The sequence below is a fragment of the Peromyscus leucopus genome, chromosome 9 (assembly GCF_004664715.2).
Source record: "Peromyscus leucopus breed LL Stock chromosome 9, UCI_PerLeu_2.1, whole genome shotgun sequence".
Classification (NCBI taxonomy): Eukaryota; Metazoa; Chordata; class Mammalia; order Rodentia; family Cricetidae; genus Peromyscus; species Peromyscus leucopus.
This window is the reverse complement of record NC_051070.1, coordinates 57,131,908-57,153,274: the sequence shown is the minus strand read 5'-3', so window position 1 is coordinate 57,153,274 and position 21,367 is coordinate 57,131,908. Positions and strand designations below refer to the sequence as shown.

At 50.8% G+C, this 21,367-nt stretch overlaps 1 protein-coding gene across 1 annotated transcript; it reads right to left on the bottom strand.

The window, feature by feature from the left end:
• Positions 1–4: 4 nt before the first annotated feature.
• LOC114707320 (L-gulonolactone oxidase) lies at positions 5–19,414 on the bottom strand. Its single transcript, XM_028890031.2, has 12 exons — positions 19,259–19,414; positions 18,009–18,110; positions 15,972–16,097; positions 14,313–14,407; positions 13,024–13,114; positions 10,151–10,336; positions 6,934–7,041; positions 4,536–4,612; positions 3,141–3,290; positions 2,803–2,967; positions 767–857; positions 5–263 (listed from the first exon to the last, which is right to left on the bottom strand). The coding sequence occupies exons 1-12, from the start codon at positions 19,259–19,261 to the stop codon at positions 135–137; spliced, it is 1,323 nt and encodes a 440-aa protein (XP_028745864.1). The 5' UTR covers positions 19,262–19,414; the 3' UTR covers positions 5–134.
• Positions 19,415–21,367: the final 1,953 nt, after the last annotated feature.

Below are 21,367 nucleotides of genomic sequence, written 5' to 3'. Positions count from 1 at the left end.
TCCCCGCCCAGAGCTCCGCCCTTCTGTGTGGTCAGGAGTGGAGGGTGGCTCCCACTGTGCCTGTGGGCCACTGCTCCATTCCCCAAAGGTCACAGAAGCCTGAGAGGTGGGGGAGGCTAGCTGCCACCCCTGCTCTAGTAGAACACCTTCTCCAGGTACGAATTCAAGAACATCCCAGTGGGGTCCAGCTTCTCGCGGATGCCACAGAACTTTTGAAAGGCAGGGTACATTTTCTCAAAGTCCTTCCTGGTGCAATTGTGGGCCTGTGGAAGCAACGGGAGGCAGCAGGCTTTGACTTTACAGAGCTGGCAGGTCAAGCGACAGGCCAGCACCCCAGAGTCTCTGAGCCTGGGTTATGACACTGATCCCCCACCTCCTACACACAGTACAGACCCCCAGACAGAAAGTAAAGCTGAAGCAGCTTAGAATTCATCACTGGTATCTTCATCCCATAATATTGTGGAGGGCCTGGCTCTGGTCCCACCACTACACAGGCCTTCACTTTCCTAGCTGTTAAGTGGGCACACCGATGCCTGCCTCATCCTGCTCACAAGCTCCATAGGAAAATGATAAAGTGAAGGAAATTGCTATGAAGACCCCAAGGGCCCAGCAACCTCTGGGCTTCTGGAGCTGGAGCACAGGAGAGGCGTCTGGTGCCCTTTCACTAGCTGGTTGGGTTACTTAGAGTAACGGAGGAGGGGCGCCCTCTGGTGGAAGCAAAGCGCAGAGCAGCAGGCCTGTAGCTATGGGTGCAGGGCAAAGTTACCTTGGCCCAGTGGGGTCTGCCTCCAAACTTCTTCATGATGGTCTCATAAGCCAGCCAGTAGTCTAGCCGAGGCACATCCTTGCCATAGGGCCTAGGGCAGAGAGGAAGAAATTGGTTAGCCAGCCTGCCCTTGCTGTGGGATGGTCTGTATGTCAAATTGTTCTGATTGGTCAATAAATAAAACACTGGTTGGCCAGTGGCCAGGCAGGAAGTATAGGCGGGACTAACAGAGAGGAGAACTGAGAGAACAGGAAGGCGGAGGGAGACACTGCCAGCCGCCACCATGACAAGGAGCATGTGAAGATGCCGGTAAGTCACGAGCCACATGGCAAGGTATAGATTTATAGAAATGGGTTAATTTAAGATGTAAGAACTAGATAGCTAGAAGCCTGAGCCATTAGGCCAAACAGTTTAAATAATATAAGTGTCTGTGTTTATTTAGTTTATAAGTGGGCTGTAGGACTGCCGGATCTTGGCAGGACCCGGAGAGAAAACTCTCCAGCTACATGCCTGTACTATGAAGGGCCTCCACTGCCTCAGGTGCATTCTCTGTGGCCTGCTCTAATTGGCAGGTGACTAGAGATCAGGCTGGCTCTCCCCGCAGGACAGCACAGTTAGGACAGGCACCTGAGGCCTTCTGCTCATAGCACATCCAAGGGATCTCCAAGACTTTGTCCCCTTGTGTATTCATCGGTTGATAGCTAGACATTACTGTGAGTTTAATATTGACCAAAGACCCTAAGGTAATGGAGCTGAAAAGTTTCTCTTGTTCTGGTCATTGCTTTACACAGGTTAGCTACCAGAGTATAAAACAGACACAATGTATTGCCCAGGCAGACAGCCTAGAAAAAGCAGGGGTATGCAGAAGGGCATGCCATCTAGGTTTGCACAGGGTGACACTGTGACAAAATTGCGCATGGTGTGTTTATCAGAATATGTCCCCTTTGAAAGCAACTCCTGACTGTCACACAACACACACACATTGTTCATTCATACAGTATCCAAACAATATACAAATACACATTCCCTGGATGACCCATGTCTGGAAAGCATGGCCATGTAACCTAATGAAATGTCTTCAGTCGGTTCTCCTGCCCAGCTACTCAGCCCCAAAGTGACTGACCCCCGAAGCTGACTTCAGTGCTAACATTTCCAACAAACACATTCAGATGCATCCCACGGCAACTCTCACTTAGGCATCTGAATTCAAGGAGCAAGAGAACGGAGACCCACAGATAGTCGGCATGAACTTCACCATAGCCACGTCCTCTACGAACTAGACTACTGTTCCTTCTGTGTGTCTTTCAGAAGCTCTTCTGTGGCTCTTTGGGGCCCCCTAAGAACTGTGAGTTCAGCTGTCCTCGGCTTTGCGATGATTTGGGACCTTACGCATGGGGGAGGAACACCCTAGAAAGATCAGGATGGCCACTGGTTTGCAAAGCCAGAGAAGGCCTGTGACATGTGGATGCATGAAGTGGGGTGGGTGGCAGATGAGGGATATATCTTAGCAAGGAACCAGAAAAGACAAACTCCTTCAGGTACCTCATGCTGGTTAAAAAGAGAGAAAAAAAGATCAGCCATGGGCTTGGGTTCAGTCACCGGGATTGACAGGTACATCCTAACATCAGGTTAACATCTCTTCCACTGAAGTTAAACCAGCTTCAGAACTGGTCTGTGTGGCTTCCAGGCCAGCAGAAATCTTACTGACTTAGGCACCTGAGCTGGGATATATTGCTCATTCCATTCTATGGTCCTCATAAATGGTAAATATTCCTCATGAATATTAGCTTACTATTAATGCTAGAATATAGTGATGGATCACAGACTATAAGTGGTACACGTCACAAGAGTCTACAGGCAGAGAGTAATAGAGAACTCCAAAGGGGTGAGATGCCATTTCCAGCTGCTGAGATCAGTGTGATCTCCCAATAGAGAAGATGGCCTCAGAAACCGGCACGAGGAGACGGAAGGAGAGGAATCCCTTTATATATGAGAGGACTGCTCCCTCCACCCCACACCCTGCAGTGAGCTGTCACCTGTACATGATGATGTTCATGTAGCAGCTGTCCCTCTGGAAGCAGGGGCTCAACAGGATGTCGTCACCTCGGGTGAATCGCACCTCCACAGGGAAGTGGGCTACCACATGGGGGTGGGCCTCCAGCATGGCCTTCAGCTCCAGCAGGGCCTCCTTGGTCTTCTCCCTGCCCTCAGCCCGGGAGAGACCTCAGAGTTGGAAGGGACCTACCCCAACCCTCCTCCATGGCTCTCTCTATCCTGGGCTCCCGGGGACCTCAGCCCAGGATGCTCAGGGCCATAGAGACTCCCAGCCCTAGAGAGGCCCATGGTTCACGGTGGGCCTGGAGGAGGGCACTACCTGGGGATGGCCCAGTCCTGGACGTGCTGCTTGAAGCGACATTCGTAGGTGAAGATCTTGTGGCTGAGGTCGCTGCTCTCCTTCTTGCCGTTGAACAGCAGCCAGAAGAAGAAGCGGTTGATCCAGCCCACGAGGCATGGCAGGAAGGTGCTGCAGGGGGCAGGGCAGAGGGGTTGGGGGCCAGCATGGCGTTGGTCTGGGTAGGGACAATGGCCACTTTGCCTCACCTTTCTCCTGCCACCAGCCCTTAAAGACTGTGTGCAGTGTCTTGTCACTTCCTGCCACACAACCACAAATGTCCATGGCTCAAAGCCTTGTGGGTTAGCTAGGGCAAGGCTGAGTGGAGTTTTAACTCCGGCAGGTGCCTGCCAGGTTTAGCTCCCTAAAGAGTGTGCCATTCACTCTCCTAGACCCTGGGAGCCTTGATTCAATGCTGCCAAGCATAAGCAGCCAAAAAAGGAAGTGTCCTGGGAGAGGGTCTTGGGTTAGACTCTTGTCCTTAGATACAATGCTGGGAGTTCCCTGGGGAACTATAGAAAGACAGCTCAGTGCTTCTTGGGCCAAGACACAACTGGCTCCTAGCTTTGGGCTCTAGAAAGTTCACCATGACATTGTTTAACACACACACACACACACACACACACACACACACACACACACATACACACACACAGCCTTGCTCTTTAGATAATGAGCTGGGTGCTACTTTTATCAGCGGGTTGACATACCATCAGTGATTTCACAATTGTGTGGACTATCAGGAGATGGGGCTCGGTTGCAGGAATTAGGTTACTAGGAATGTGCCTCTGAATGTGCACCTAGCCTCAGACCTCTCCTCTCTCCGCTCCCTGCCTGCTGTGAGATGGTCAGGTTTGGGCCACCATGCCCTCACCATCATGAGTCTCTGCCTCAGCCCCACAGCAATGGCATCAATGACCTTAGACTGTAACCTCTGAACTCATGAGCTAAAGCAAATGTCCCTTCCTTTAGGATATCTTTCTCAGGTGCTTTGTCATAGCAACCAAATCTGACTAACATTTAGAACCATCCGCCCACCCACCAAACCACCCATCCACTCTTTTACCTCGACTCCCTCTGACTTGTTACAGGCACTGCTCGTGTGGACTCACCCCCTCCTCCCATCCCATATTCCCTTCGCCTTTCCCAGTCCACTGGCTCATGGCCCCCAGGGTGCCTTATTCTCCTTCAAATCCTTATAGTGACTTTTGTTGCCCTTAGAATGAACCCCAGGCCCTCCAGGTGATTCCACTACACGGCCAGGGCTGAAACCATGGCCTTACACACCCAGGAGGCAGACCCAGTTTGCAGATGTAGTGGCGGAGGCATCCTCCACAGCATACAGAAGATGAGACAGGGGTCCCAAGGCTTTCCTACCTGGTCCAGAGCAAGAACTCCAATAGGTAGAACCCGATAGCATAGTCCCAAAACCAGTTAGATGTAGAGGAGGGGGCCTGGGAGGGATAAGGGATCACGAGTTAGGCACCAGGGGCTCAACTTCTTTCTGACTTGTTTATGATGATGTCCCATTAGAAGACTGTTGTGGAATATGATTTTAAGATGTGCTACGTTCGTTTATGCTGTGGAAGATGTAAAGATGTGTTGCATTCTTTTATGTTACATTTGTTTAACTCTGTGAAGCTGTGTGACTGTGCCTGTCTGAAACACCTGATGTGTCTATTAAAGAGCTGAACGGCCAATAGGTAGGCAGAAGAAAGGATAGGCGGGGCTGGCAGGCAGAGAGAATAAATAGGAGAAATTTTGGGAAGAAAAGAGAGAGGAACAAGAAAAAGGAGAGAAGACACCAGGAGCCAGCCACAGAGTAAGAGTGAAAGTAAGATATACAGAAGTAAAAAAAGAAAAAAGCCCAGAGGCAAAAGGTAGATGGGAGAATTTAAGTTAAGAAAAGCTGGCTAGAAACAAGCCAAGCTAAGGCCAGGCATTCATAAGAAAGAATAATCCTCCATGTGATTTATTTGGGGAGGGAGGAAAATGGATGACCCACCTACTAGGACAATCAGGAGCCTTATTTTTCCATGACAGAGCTAATCTCCACCATGTGGATCCCAGGAATTGAACTTAGGTCATCAGGCTTGGCAGCAGATGTCTTTTCAGGAGAGCTACCTAGGCCTGCATTTTTTTTTCATATATACCATCTGTCCTTCCTCTTGAGATCCTATGATCCAGGTGTACATCAGCCACCCTTTACAAACCCTACATTGTCCCTTAACACAGAGTAGGATTTGGGATACTACTGACATTCATTTTTAAATTATGGCTTTTTAAATGTTCATTTTGTGTGTGTTTATATATGTGCCTATGCATATGTGGAGGCTGGAGGTCAATATTGAGTACCTTCTTTAGTCTCTCCATCTTTTTGTTTGTTTGTTTGTTTTGTTTTGGTTTGGTTTTTCGGGACAGGGTTTCTCTGTGTAGCTTTGGAGCCTGTCCTGGAACTCACTCTGTAGCCCAGGCTGGCCTTGAACTCACAGAGATCCGCCTGTCTCTGCCTCCTGAGTACTAGGATTAAAGGTGTATGCCGTGGCCACCGCCGCCACCACCACCCAGCTAGTCTCTCCATCTTAACTTTTTGAGACAGTCTCACACTGAACCTGGAGCTTGCTAAGTAGCTAGACTGACTGACCACTGAGTCCCAAGACTCCTCCCGTCTCTACTTCCCCAGAGCCAGGATAAAGCTGTGTGCTACCACCCCCAGTCTCTTTATAGTTTTATTTTTTTCTGGATGCTGGGGATCAAACATAAGTCTTCATGCTTGCATGGCAAACACTTTATCAACTGCGCCAACACCTCAGCTGGTAAGTGATGGTTTTGTTTGTTGTGGGATAGAATATTACTTTATGTAAAGATGGGTTACATATGTTTATGCTGCATTTGTTTAATGATGCAAAAATGAGTTTCTGTTTTACCTTGCCTGCCTAAGGCACCTGATTGGTCTAATAAAAAGCTGAAAAGCCAATAGCTAGGCAGTAGAGGGATCGGTGGGGCTGGTGCAGAGAATAAGTAGGAGAAGGAAGCTAGACTGGAGTGGAGAAGGACAGAACAAGAGAGAAAGAGAGGGAGATGCCTGGGGCTAGCCAGCCAGGCAGCCACCAGCCAGCCAGTCAGACGTGGAGTAGGACATACAGAATAAAAGAAAGGTAAAAAGCTGAGGCAAAATGTAGATGAAGAGAAACAGGTTCATTTAAGTTATAAGAGCTAGTGGGACAAGCCTCAGCTAAGGCTGAGCATTTGTAATTAATTATAAGTCTCCGAGCCATGATTTGGGAGCTGGTTGGTGGCCCAAAAGAAACCCTGCTATATTTGTTTCCGTCTGCTGAGAAGCCCCTTATTTGCAAGGCTGTGAGGACAGGAGACAAAAATTTGTCTCTTCAACTCAAGTGGAGGTGTTACAGAAGGCGTGCATGAAGAATTCTGTAGTCCCAGCCCAGCTGTCTGATACCCAAGTCCATCCTGCCTGCTCCTACATACACTTCTGTTCTCTGTGTCTCTCCCCCACATCTAGGTTTTCCCTTTGACACACTGGACCCCAACTTAGCCACCTTCCTTCCCACCTTCACCTCTGTCTCTTCCTCTCTTCATGTTCAACGACAGCCCCATTCCCCTGGCCATCAGGACAACAAATGTCAGCTACCCTGGGATGGGCAGGGTGTGCAGGCCGTGGGTGTGATGAGGATTGAGAGTGCGTATGTATGCTAGTGACCAGCGGCCCCCTGCTCTGGGATGCCGGGCAAGGTTGGGCCCACACTGCAGCTACCTTGTTGGTGTGGTCTTGGTAGATGATGCTGACGTTGTCACTGTGAGGAAACCAGAGGAAGCGGAAGTATTCTGACTTCTTCAGGTGGCTGTCCAGGTTGTCTAGAACCTGGCACAAGAGGGTAATAAGATGGGTGATCTTGAATGTCAACTTGATTGGATTGAGAAACACCTAGATTAGTTAAGCCCACCTGGGTAGGTCTGTGGGAGTGTCTCCAGAGATGATTAGATCACTGACCAAGCCAGGCTCTTTTCCTTTTTTTAAGTTTTTTGAGACAAGGTTTCTCTGTGTTAACAGTCTTGGCTATCCTATAATTCACCTGGTAGACCAGGCTGGCCTCAAACTCTGCCTGCCTCTGCCTCAAGAGCTGGGATTAAAGGTGTAAGCTGCCACCACCACCACCTGAACAAGCCAAGCTCTTGATGGACTCGTAATGTGAAGGCATTAGGGGAAGGCAATGGGTCAGAGGTCGGGCGTAACTCTGGCCCCTCCCTGCTGCCTGCTTCCTGCTGTCTGCTGTGCTCTCCCAGCAGTGGTGGCAGAATGTCCCGAGAGTGTGAGCTCAAAGAAACCCATCCCCCTTTAAGACATGTCTGTCACACATTGGTGACCATCATGCAAGAGAAACCAGTCCAGGGAGAGACTGTCAGTCACAGGAGGAAGTCGGTAAACCCTAGTCAAGGCCTAGGTGTGTTTTGGTTTACTTCAAATAGAAAGAAATACTGAAGTTATCTTAATATTACCAAATAGCTTGGTATAGTCTTAAAATATGCTGGGTGTTAAAATCACTCACACACATATTGACTTCCCCAAGGAGCTTAGAGGAGATAAATGACATTTTACCCTAGCTTAAGGAATTATTAGTGGCTTGTATAAACCAGGGCCAGTGTGAGTGATGAATGGGGATTGTTATGAAGATCAAATGAGATAATATGGCCAGAAAGTCCTTAAAGTGGTACCAGACACAAAGGAGTCACTACATAGGCTTCAAGTCCTGCATCCAGTACTACAGCTTTAATGCTGATTGCCATCACCGTCATCATCACCATCTTCCTAACATCATTACCATCATGACCATCATCCTCTTCCTAACATCACCATCATCATCTTCCTAACATCATCATCATTATCATCGTCATCTTTTCTAACTTCATTACCATCACCATCATCATCACCATAATTATCTTCATCTGTCTTCAACTTCATTTACCACCACTATCATCATCACCATCATCCTAGCCATCCTCATTACCATCTCCATCATCTTTGTCTTCATCACTACCATCCCTCATGTTCACCACCATCATTTTCATCATCTCTTGTCTCTGACACAGAGTAGATCCTAACATCACTCATTATTGCCTGCTTGGAGATAGTATCACAGCACAAATAATGTCTCCATGGAACCCACCAGGCAGGTGCAGTACAAATTTAGAACCCAGAGTATAGATAGATTTTGGAGTTGACAGGCAGCTGTGGGGTGAGGAAGAGTCCTGGTGTTAGAATGGGTTGTCTGGATTGAACTCTAGGACCCCAGTAGCGAATGTAACAGCACCATTTTCTGGGCTTTGGATCTTGAGAGGCTTGTTCAACATATCTACTTATCTTTCCTCCTAGGGTGGCTCTAGTATTCATAGGCAACAGTGCCCTTTATGACACTGAGTGGTTGCTGAATGGAACCATGTGTGGTCCCACCCATTACAAAGAGAGCTCTTTCCCATCCAGGTTCACAAGCTTTGTTCATATGAGCATGCACATATATATTTGTGCTTCCGTGTGATCATGCATGTTGTGAGAGTACATTATACATGCAAGTGTGCATATGTGTATGTGTTCAGGAGTGTGCATATGCACATGTGTGGGCTTATATGCATGTTGGGGAGGCAGCCTAAGAAGAAGCCCTAATAGACCCAAGGTTTGTCCATAATTGATTTTAATGCTACTGAACTAGGGCAAAGGAGAAAGGACAAGCAGGTGTCAAGGAGATAGTCTATTCACCTAGCTCTGGCACTCTAATGGAAATGGACGGGGCGGGGTGTGTGTGTGTGTGTGTGTGTGTGGGTAACTCCCATCCTTTGGAAGGAAAAATCAAACCCTGCCGGGCAGTGGTGGCACATGCCTTTAATCCCAGCATTTGGGAGGCAGAGCCAGGCAGATCTTTGTGAGTTCGAGGCCAGCCTGGTCTACAGATCGAGATCCAGGAAAGGCACAAAGCTACACAGAGAAACCCTGTCTCGAAAAAAACCAAAAAACAACAACAACAACAAAAAAACCCCAAAAAACAAAAACAAAACAAAACAAAAAAACCCAAAAAACCTTTCTGTTGGTCAAAAGCTCCAGATTAAGCATCAGTACATTCCAGCTGGATTTAGAGCAGGACAAAAGATTCAACAACGCAGCATGCAAGATTACAACCTCTTTCTGATGGAACATGGTCCTAGCTGCCCATCCCTTCCTGGTCTATGATGGTCCTGCTCTCCTTAGCCTGTAAGACCTGCTGCAGCTGTTCTCATGGAGGTCAGCCATGGCCTCCTGGGATCGCTCTGACCTGGATATTGATCTGGTTCCCGGCAGCACTCAGGGGCCAGCCATTGCCTGTTGCTTTGGGAACCCATCCCTCTCCTCTCCGTCTTCACTGCTGTTTTTCTAACCCCTCTGTGTTCTCATCAGCCAAATGCCCTGTCTTCAAAGGCCCCTTTCTTTCACAAAAGCCCACTTTTAGGGGGTGATGGGTCCTCTCATCGATCAGTTTCCTAGGGGGTTGAAGCTCTCTGCCACTGGCTGAACGGTGTCTACTAGATTACTACACCGAATCCCTAACCTCCGCACCCAGAATGTGACCCTGTGTAGAGATTGTGCCAGAGCTCAGCCTGTGGTGCCTTCCATGGTAAGGGAGTCCTGGTAAGTGTCCTCCATAGCACAAGTGGGAGCCAATGCCCTTAAGAACAGCCCGTCCTCACTTTTTCCTGGGGCGACTCTCTACCCCAACCCCTTCCACACCCACATGTCAGTAACCCCTGAGGTTCGTCTGCATTTTAAAGCCCACCAGGATTCTGAGCACAGTCTCTCTTGGGCCAAGAAAAAGGGGGTAGTAAAGTGAGACCCCCCCTCCTTCAAGCCACCAAAAGTCCATGGGAACTATCTGAGGGCCAGGAGACCTTGGCAGGACCTCCGTTTGTTTTCTGAGGCTGGGCAGTGGAGAGCAAAAGACTAGTACCTCCTTGAGGGTCGAGGGAAAGGACGTCTCCTGCAGGTGGAACTGTGGCACACACTGCAGGGTCACGGTGAGGATGACGCCCAGACAGCCCAGGTGTACCCGTGCAGCCTGGAACACATCTGCATTGCTTGACTCGGAACATTCCAGAACGACTCCATCAGCCGTCATCATGGTCAGGGCCACCACCTAGCATTGGGAGAGGGGTCGCACTTAATAGCTTGCTCAGAATCACCCTACTTTCTGGCTTGTCCTTATAACAGAGGCCAGGTAGCACCTATTCCCAGGGGCCACCATGGCCAGTCACACAACTCCCTAGCCAGGTCTATTGTCACTACCTGAGAGGTGTTCTGGGAACTGGGGTAGAAATGGGGGAGAGGAAAGCTGCCTCTGGCATCGGAGCTCAGCTCTCAGTAGGGTGGAGTCCATCATCATGTGGGGGACCCTGCTGGCTTGGCTTGTCCTCCGTCATTCTGTGGCCTCACAGTCAAGAAGCAGCTAGCCTCTACTGCCCGGAGATGCTCTGGGGACACAGGCCCCCAGGATCGGTGTTTGACTAGGCCAAGTGAGCACATATGTGCCCTGAAATGGGACTGTGATTCGGGATCCCAACAGTCTTGCCCAGCCACATGGAGTCTTTGTCTTCAATAGAGGATTCTTCTCTAGGAGGAAATGCATTCTCCTGCTTAGCTTCATCTGACCAGAAAGTTTGGGTTTCTGTGAGTACTGAGGCATTTGGTTGCATACTGCTGGAGGCCCCCAAGGTCCCCACTTCCAGAAGGGCCCTCTTTCTCTCATGGCTATTGAGGTCCTTTTCTATGCTCCACTACCTGCTAATTTGGAGGGAAATTGCTTCTGACATGTGCAGTTGGTGGTTGGTTGCTCAGGGAGAGGACAGCTACAGCTGAACTAATTCTGATTAACAGTGACCAGAGAGCAGAGAGGAGGAACCTGACAGAAAAGGGACACTGTGGCCAGCTGTGGTGAGAGGGGACGTCTGGTATTTGTTACAGAAACTGGACTGTTGTTGAAGATTCAGAGCCTTGAGAACAGCGTGCCTGTGAGATGCGTTGTGAGCATCTAAAGGCCTGTGAAGGGTGGGGCTCTTCATTAACTGCATCTGTGACCTTGACAGATGATAGTCCTCACTGCCTAGGAAGGTAGGAGGATCAAGCAAAAAGCCTGCGATTAACCCCCCTGCTGTAAGCTGAGGAGAGGTGAGAGCTGTCCACCCCTTCACTTTGCTTCTGTGGTTTTGCTTGAATTCGAATGTCCCCCAAAGGTGCATGTGTTAAAGTCTTGGTTGCCAGCTGATGGGTCTGGGGGAAGCCACTAACTCACGACAGACCTAACCTCATCAGTGATCCACGGGTAGACTATTAATTTGATGGAGGTTGTGAAAATCAAGAGTGGGGTCTAACCGGAAGAAATACACTACTGAAGATGTGCTGGAAGGATCTCTCCTGTCCCTGGTCCTTTCTTTTGCTGTCTCTGTTTGCTGGCTGCTGTGTGGTAAGCAAGTTTCCTGGGTCATACCCTTCCTCCAAAACCATGAGCAAAAAATACGCTTTTCAGGGTTGGGGATTTAGCTCAGTGGTAGAGCGCTTGCCCCAAGCACAAGGCCCTGGGTTCAGTCCTCAGCTCCAGAAAAAAAAAAAAAAATACACTTTTCTTTCTTGAAGATGATTTCCCTCAGACATTTTATAGTGCCAAAAATGACCAATATGGTTGTCATCCGTGCGACTAACACAGAACAAGCCCACCCCTTTGATTCCAGGCCGGCTCCGTGGGACTTCCAAAGAAAGGCAACCAATAAATCCTATGTGCATTTTTTACTAGTGACCACTTTAATTTCACACCCTGACGAGCAGGGTGTAGCAACTGACACGGCCATCTTGACATCAGTCCTAGACTGTGAAAAGAACTGGGCTCCTATCTTGGGAGTCCTGACTGTATCCCCAGTTACCCCTGGCCCCTTGGGCAGTAAGCCTGGCTTTGAGGTGGCAATGGCTGTTAGGAGCCTGCCCTCACTCCTGCACATGCGCAGCTCGGGGTCTTGCATCTTACATCACCAGGGGGCGCTGGCGACTACAGTACGTGCCTTAAAAAGCCAGATGCAGACCCCCACGTTCTTTCTCTGCTCTCTCCTCTGCTCCTACCATCTTTCTCTGGCTCTCCTCTCTCCTACCCCCTCCTCCCTCCCAATAAAGCTCTCTGTATCTCTGGTAGTCGTGGTGTGGCTCGTACCAGCTTTTCCGCCCGCAACCAGCGCCGATTATCATCCTTTCAATGGCCGTGGAAGACTCCCAAGTTGACAGTGTGGAAAGTTGAAGGCGTTCGGTTTCAGAAAGGCCGTTCCTGATGCAGGTACCTCCGAACTGCCATTTGGCCAGACGCTATTTAATGAGTGCTAATTCATGACCTTAAGTCTATATAAGTCCTCTCCCTGTGGACTGGGCTATCTTCATTTTAGCTGAGGATTTTGACAGCCATGTACCCAGAAGCTAGGGAATCTGCCAGTGTGCACGTAACCAGGGAGTAGTAATATGGATAAAAACTTTTTTTTGATAAAGGACAGACAGACTCTACCACAGGTTACCCCCATGCCTTCCCCAGGTCCTACCTCCGCTGCTACTGTGCCTGGCTCCTGGTTATAACTTCCAGTGGAGTTGGTTCCCCCTTGTCCTGTGCTGCTTGTAAGGATATGTGTGTGGGGATGAGTGTCCCTTGGGATGGCTAAAACACTCATAAGCTCCTTCAGGCCTGGTAAGGTTTTGGGGAGGAAGTTGGTGTTTCTGGGCACACTGTCAAGTGCCTGACGTCCATGTGGAGCTAGACCTACCCTGCCATGGGTGCCATGGACAGGAGAGACTCACCTGGGTGGCCAGGATGCCGTGCTTGATCCCTGTGTTATGTGTTCCAGACCCAATGACGCCAGCAACTGTCACGTCGGACACCGCCCCTAGACTGGGCTCAGCAGGTGGAGCGAGAGGTGGACAAGAGATCAGTCAGACTTCTCAGGGCAATGGGAGCCCCAGATGCAGCAGGTGTTACTTAGGACCGAAGACACCTTTCTGCTTGAGAACCCCCCTTCACCTTCGATGGTCCAGCTTGTGATCAGCCCATCTCGCTGGGCCTCAGTTCCCTGATCTCCATGTCCAGCATGGGCCGGTTTGCAGGAAGGCATACATGTTTAGTCTTTGAGGTCTCTGCAGCTCAACAGGCAGGCCCCCTTCCTCTAACTACCAAAGGCATCTTCTCTAAGTGGAGCCCCATGTTCTGGCTGAGACTCCTCTGCCCCCCAACCCACCCAGGCTCAGGTACTGCCCTGGTTCTAAACACACAGACATCGCAGCAGGTCTATGTGGGTGTGCCTCCCTGAGCTGGAAGGGCAGGAGGGGGAGAGAGGGCCCAGTCACCTGTCCTCTTTGGAAACCCACACAGCTTCCTCGGGGCTCTGGGGGAGAGCTAAGCTCCTGAGACTGGGGGGTCCAGGCCCAGAATGAGTAATGGGGAACTAGGGTCCCCTTCGGCACCCTCCACATGTCGCTGACACTGAACCCACTGCCTGCACCGTACTGGTTAGTTTCTGCATCTAGTACCTGCCCCATGCTGGAGCTCCTCGAAGGTGGGGTCTGGGCTTCATTTGTCCTTGCTTCTAGAGCCTAAACATGGTCTATACATGGCGGTCACCCTATGAATAGCCTAGCCATCCTGATCTTTGGAGAGGGGTGGGAGACAACGGTTTCCACGCTGTAGAATTGTGGGGCCTGTGCTAGCAAGGCTGAGGTGAGCTGACCGCAACACTTGAGGGTCAGCCACAGATGTCCACAGGGTTAATTAATTCCACCTGCAGTGAGATTTCTACACCAGTGTTCAGGCCGTGCTTTCTCTCAGGTGAAAGCCATTCACAAGGTCACCTTGATAGAACCCCTCAACTGTCTTATCCTGGTTCAAGACTATTGCTCGAAACTCTGCTAAGCTTGGACCCGTTTCCCCCCTTAACCTAGGGGGCAGGACAAGTAAGGCACCCTGCGTGGAAGAGTGAGGAAGGGGTACACTCCAAGCAGTGTGAGCACCCCACTGCCAGATCCGTGAGTATGGGGACCAGAGCAAGGAGGGGAGAGGCAGCCCCAGCCCAGTTGGGCCTGGAGGAGGGACTCACTTAGACATGGCCAGGCCGTGCTTGTCCAGCTGTAGGTGCAGGTCCGCCAGGAGGATGCCAGCTTCCACTGTGACCTGTTTCTTCTCCTTGTCCACCTGCAAGAGCCAGCACAGGCTGGGAGGAGCTACGCCACACTTGGTCCCCAGTCAGACCCTTCTGGAATGTGAGGATGGCTAACCTAGCCTGTGGTCAGCTTAAGCCACTTTTCCATCTAACTAGGGTTACTGAGCCCAAGAATGCTGGGACACTGGGGACAATTTGTCTTTGCAACAGTCTTAACTATGTAGCCCAGGCTGGCCTCAACTGTGCAATCCTCTTGCGTCCACCTTCCAAGGGGAGGGATTACAGATGCATGCCTCAGTTCCTTGGTGCTGGTCTCACAAGTCAGTTCTTCATTTAGGGTTGTAAATGGAAGCCCGGGCCTTTGCACATGCTGGGCAAAGACTCCCCGCTGAGCCCCACTTCTAGCTCTTTGGGGATGTTCCATGCAAGTGCTCTTTTCACGGGCAAAGGGAATGAGAACCAGGGAAGGGAAGAGCTTTGCCCAGGGACACTTGGGCTAGGATGGGGACTGCCACACCTATGCTCCTCACCTTGTCCACACTGGGAAAGCGGGACAGGGTCTGTTGCCACAAGGCCTGGCCGTGCTATTTGAAGGACAAAAGTCTCTGCCTGCTCTCACCCCGAGGACCCGGGCAATGGCTAAGAACCGGGAAGGGAGAAAAAAATGGCTAAGCACAGTTTGTCAGGGTACTGTATCCTGAAATCTGACTGCAGCCAGGGGAGGTACCAAGACCCAAGGTCATGTAGACAGAAAAGTCAGAGATGGGACGAGAATCCACCACCACCCCCAAATACCAAGTACTTGCTCCTCCAGCTACCCAAGGAACAGAGCTTGGGAAATCAATTGCTGGAGCCAAGTCCTCGCTACTTGGCAATCAGACTGATTGCCATGACTGATGTTCGCTGAGAGATAGATAGGGCCTGTCGGTGTGAGCAAATACCAGCACAGTAGAGAAACCTAGGTCATTGCTAGCTGGCTCTGGGGAGGGGAGAGCATTCTCTGGACTTCAGCTCAGGGGAGCCAGCCCCGGCAGGTGAGGACTGCAGTCCTATGCACATGTTTCTGGGATTCCCAAGTCCCCTGTAGGCAAGTGGAGGCCACAGTATCTCAATGGGAAGCCAGTGGCAGTTCTGAGTCTGGGTCCAGCTTTGCTGTTGTCTGCTGTGTGACCACAGGCAAGTCACTGCCCGTCTCTGATCTTCATTTCTCTCTGCGTAAGCCTAGTCCAGTGTCAGTTTGGGTGCCACTGAATCAGCCACTGTGAGTCCACTCTTGGGAATGTATTTCTCCGTACCTCTCTGAATGCGTTTGAATGGAATGGTTAGCAAAAGATGAGGTGGATATATATCATCTCTGTGGTCACAGAGGGCCAGGCAGACTTGACAAGTGGCCTGAGCAAGCCCAGGGAGGGCTCAGGTGACAGTTGCTCAGAGGAAGCCCAGGGATCAGGGTGTCGCTCTGAGGACCCAGGGCAGGAAGAGGCTGAGGACTGAGGCCAAGGCTGGGAGATTTCATGCATGGAGTCTGGGACATAGGCTGAAGCTACTCAGCTTAGGAACAAGCTGAGAGTGGGGGACGACCAAGGGCCCCAGTACCTGGAGGACCCGGTTCATCTTGCCCATGTGGATCATGAAGCCATCAGTGCAGGCGATGTCTGAAGGCGAGTGGCCGCCACCCACCACCTTCACTCTCTTGTTCTGCTGCCGAGCCAGGGCCAGCACCTGCCGAGAAGACAGTGTCAGTCAGGATCTGCTCAGAGAGGAAGCCAGGGAGCCCTTCAGGGCTGGGGGCAGCCTGCAGGGTGTGGGGAGAAGCTGGAGGGGGTGTCTTTGGTATTCGTGGCCCTGCCTGACTCCAGAAAGCTGAGAGAGGGGCTTCCAGAGAAGCCGGGACAGAGAACCACAGTCCTTCTAGTCTGTGTGTGGCTCTTGTTCCCACTACCGCAGCAGCTCCAGCCCTTTCCATTTTGGCTCTAGACAAGATCTTGCTATGCAGCTCAGCCTGTCCTCTAGTTTGTGGTCTTCCTGGCTCCCTGATGGTGTAATTACAGAGCCACCATAGGGGCCAGTTGAGGGTCCCTCCCTTTGGGGACCTATATAACCCAGGCTGGCCTCAAACTCACTGTGTAGCCAAAGCTGGCCTTGAACTCCTGATCTTCCTGCCTCCTCAGTGCTGGGATCACAGCATATATTGCCAGGCCATACGTGCAGTGCCAAGGATGGAACCCAGGGCTTTGTGAACGTGAGGTAAGCATTTAAAAGACAAATCCTACTGCATTCCTCAACAATAAAAAAACCTTCAAAGGTATCCTAGTGACAGGATAGGACCCAAGTGCCTCAACGTGGCTTCAAGCACCCTTCATCTACCCCACGCTTCAGCAAAGGGCCATAGAGAATGGTGACCGTGGCTGACTGTGACGCATCCCAGGGCTGGCAAAGGTAGAGCGTGTCTGGAGATACTTGGCTCGATGAGCATGTGGATCCACAATGCTACCTCAGTGAATCCACTTACGTCCTCCTCATGTTTCTGCTCAAACACATTCATCCAGGTGCCGCGGGACCACATTTTACAAATCCTATTGCATCGCCTGAGAAATGCTGGCTGTGCCGCCCGCTCCTCCCAGGGTACATTTTAGGCTGAAGGCCGAGCAAGTCATTAAGTCACACCACAATCCTGGAACTGCTTGGTCACACACCCATTTTCATTTTCTCTGGGTTTTGCCGGTCCTCCAAGGAAAGACTGCCCCTTACCCTGTCACTACCACAAGGTCAGGTGGGCTCAGAAGCCGTCTTCTGGTGGCTGTGCCGGAAGCGCACTCCTGGCTCCCATCCTCATCCCCTAATTGCCCAAGCTCCATCAAAACCACTTTTCTGCTTTCCAGCTTGTTTTCGTCTCTTAGGGTACAGGCTTCAATCCCTACACTGGTGCCCTTCCCCAGCAACCCTGATTCTTCTCAGAAGGTCATCTCATATGCAAGTGTAAATGTGTGTCTGTGCATGTGTGTTTGTGTGTGCAGAAGCACTCATGCACATATATGTGCATGGGCTTGCACGTAGATGGATAAGTATATATGCATGTGTATTCACAAGCCTACTCAAAAAAATGTGCATAAATGCACATTTGCACAAGTATCTGTGCACACAGACCTATTTGTGTGCCTTGCATAGATGTATGTACTTGTGTGGGTGCATCTGCACAGCTGCATGTACATAGGAGGCCTATGTGTGCATATGAATGTGTACATGCCTATACACAGGAATAGGTCCACATGCATGTATTTTCATGCAAATGATGTACATAAGCATGCATGAACATGTGCACATGTATGTGTGCACGCATGTACACAGGTATGTGCATGGAGTTCATTGCAGAATTCTGAGAGGGGAGTGCAGACATGGCCACCCTTGGTACACTACTGTGCAGGCTTGGGGTGGACATGCCAAATTATAACAGGCTGCAGGGCAGACCTGGAGCTGGGGAAGGCAGGAAGAGGAGCTTTGTGTTTACCCAACCAGGTCAGCAGTTAGGGACCGAGGCGGCTCATTAGGCCAGGAAGCCCCACGCCTGCCTCTGCTGCAGGACCAGGGCCACGGCTGCAGGCTGTGCAGCCCGTGTGGTGTCAATGGACCCACCTCTCTGACCTCCTCCACTGATGTGGGCTGGTAGTACATCTCTGGACAGCAGCCATAGGTCTTCGCCCAGTTTTGGAACTGGACCCCTTTGTGTCCATGGACCTGTACCAGGAAGAAAGCCAGGTCTCAGCAGGCCAGCAGCCACTATCCTAATTGTATGCAATCACATCACCAGCCCCACACCCTGCCACAAAGCAGGGGAGTGGGGGGGGGTGGACTGGACACATGGACGAGTTCCTTTTGGCCTCCATGGTTCTTTTTTTTTTTTTAGAGCTGAGGACCGAACCCAGGGCCTGGAGCTTGCTAGGCAAGCGCTCTACCACTGAGCTAAATCCCCAGCCCCACCTCCATGGTTCTTAGGTCAAGGCCACTTAGGAAGATCAAACGGGTAGCGGCTGCTCTGAAGGTAGCAGCCCACGCAGGGCTTCCTGATGTTATCTTGTGATCCCTCCCGATGAGACAGATGGGAATTCTGCCCAGTCTGAGGCCAAGTGGATGGATGGGGTCAAGCAAGGATGGAGCCTGATAAACCAGGTCAATCCCTGCTCCAGGCACATTGATGTCAGCCCAGCAGGGCTGTGGGCACAGAGCTGGAAGAGGTGGCCCTGGAGACAAGGGCTGGGGTCTGGCTTCTCTAGCAGGGTGTGTCTCAGGGGCTAAATAAATGGCACTATCATCTTCTTGGCCTCAAGCCTGGAAATCAAAATCCTGTTTGTTTCACACCACTGTATAACCAGACACTGCTGGGTCTTCTATGTGTCATATCTTATTAGATCTTATAATAATGTCACCAAAGAGAGGATATTAGTCCTCTTTCAGCTGCCAAAAATTGAGGCTCAGAGAGGTAAAGGGTCTTCCCCAAGCTTGCAGAGACCCAGCGAAGGTGTTAAAAGAGTCCAGCCTAGGCCTTCCTCTCATAACTCTTCTAACGCCAACAATTCCCCAAGTGCACTTGGAGGGTCCCGTGGCCCATCCCATGGCTCTAGCCTTGGCCTGGCTTTACTCTACCACATCTGGCTCATAGGTGCACCCTCCCACAGCTGGATCACAGGTGCTGTCTGGACACGGCTGGCTCACAGGTGCTGTGTGGATACAGCTGGCTCACAGGTGCACTCTCCCACACCTGGCACACAGGTGGTGTCTGGACACAGCTGGCTCACAGGTGCACCCTCCCACACCTGGCTCCCAGGTGCCACCTGGGCACAGCTGGTCAGATCTGCTGGCTGCAACATGGCCCCTGCCATTCCTACCATGATTCCAGTGGTCCGGGGTGTCAGATGACTTGACTTGAAGCGTTCCCAAAGAAAGTCGGATGAAGCCCCAGGCAGTAGGTTCAGCAGTCAGGCAACCTCGGCTCTGGGTTGCCTCAGTCAGAATGGGACTGGATGTTTAGCCACTCGTACCAAGGCCTTGGGGCATGGGCAGGTAAACAGTGCTGAAGAGGCTCCTCCCCCTGCAAGATCCAGGCAATCCCTGTAAATAGCAGCTGGGCCCTGCCCCCTGCCTGGATGCTCCCAGGATGGCTGAAAGATCGACCTTCAACAACAGGTGTTGTGCTCCTGAAAACCCACTGCCCGAGCTCTGAACCCAATCTTGGGGGTTCGGAGCTGAAGGTCACCAGCCACGCTCCCAGGCTCACAACAAAGCTGACTGCCTCATGGGCCCTTCAGAGCCAGGTACCTATGCCAAAGTCACGTACCTATGCAGCCCTGAGCCCCCCAAAATAGCTTCCCACTTCCACCCTGGCCTATGGTGATTGTGGGAGGGAGCTGCTGAGTGACAGTCTAGTACCATTCAGAAGCAGTAACCTGGTATATCCTACTGAAGCTGACATTTAAAGCTGTTTGGTTAAAAATCACTGACTCGCTGGGCGGTGGTGGCGCACACCTTTAATCCCAGCACTTGGGAGGCAGAGGCAGGTGGATCTCAGTGAGTTCAAGGCCAGGCTGGTCTATAAAATGAGTTCCAGAATATCCAGGACTGTTACACAGAGAAATCCTGTCTCAAACCCTCCCCACCCCCCAAAAAAATCAGACTTCTCACTTGGGCCCTCAAGGTAACTAAAAGCAGGATAGGAGCCTGATACATCTGCCTCCATTTTGTGTCTGTCCTTCTGTCCTTTACTGAAGGCATGGAGACAAGTCATGTCCTTCGAGCCACCTTGGATTCTTTTTGTTTGTTTGTTTGTTTGTGTGTGTGTGTTTGTTTGAGACAGGGTTTGTCTGTGTAGCGTGGCTATCTTGGAACTCACTCTGTAGACCAGGCTGGCTTTGAAGATCCACTTGCCTTCAGTGCTGGGATTAAAGGTGCGAGCCACCATGCCCAGCTACCTTGGATTCTAAGCACAGCAACACCTCACAGTACAGCCCACCCTCCCAATTAGGGCGATTATCCATGAAGGTGAGGGATTATCCATGAAAGTGAGGCTGTGTTCTGGAGCCCAAGGACTCATCTCTTGAGAACTAAATGCTCTTGTGTGGAGGGCAAAAAGGCCTTGGGCACACAGATAAGCACTGGAAAAGCCAGGAAAGTTGAACCCGCAGCTCACCTCTTCAGTTTCGGAATGAGGTGCTTAGCAGCTCTTCCTGGAATACCAGGGATGGTATAGTTTTATAACCTGGTGGTCCCTTGCTGTCTGAAGAGACAGGTTCTGTTGTGTCTCCCAGAATGTATGTTTTTACTTAGTCAAGACCTTTTTCCTTAAATCTTGAGCATTGCTTTTAGACCATAAAACCCACTCATGGGTGATGTCACTTGTGCTATATACAACAGCCTCAGTTGACTTCTATGTTTTGGCCAGACCAATCCTGACACCTGAAAAGTTTCTGCACCCACATAAGCCTCTCTGCCAACACAGCAATCCAAATCAAACCGTGAATTAAGAAAAAGCCCAGGTTTAATGGGTAAAACGCTCCCGGATGATTTTCCAGCCCCCAGAAGGGAGTGTGTGTGTGTGTGTGTGTGTGTGTGTGTGTAACCAAAAAAACCACGTGTCTGTTTTCTGAGGTGCAGTTTAAATACCCTGTGGGAGTGGTCTTGAGCATCTCTGGGGGAGGAGCGGTGTTTGGTGGGTCAGGGTTTGGGGGGAGAGAGATGGGGGGGGGGAAAGTTGAGGTGGAGCTTCCACCAGAACATTCCAGACTCTGGGTATGTGGGTGCCAGGGCCTGAGGTGGAGTTTCCACTGGAACAACACCCACATGTCATGTTTATGTCTGTCATGCTCTGTAGACCCTTATCCTGAGCACTGATCCTAAGTCCACAAGAAACCATCACGGAGATGAAGCCACATGTACTTGGCAAAGAGTCAATGCAAACATGTCCTCAATTGTTGTGTACTTGGGACTGAATTGTTACCTGA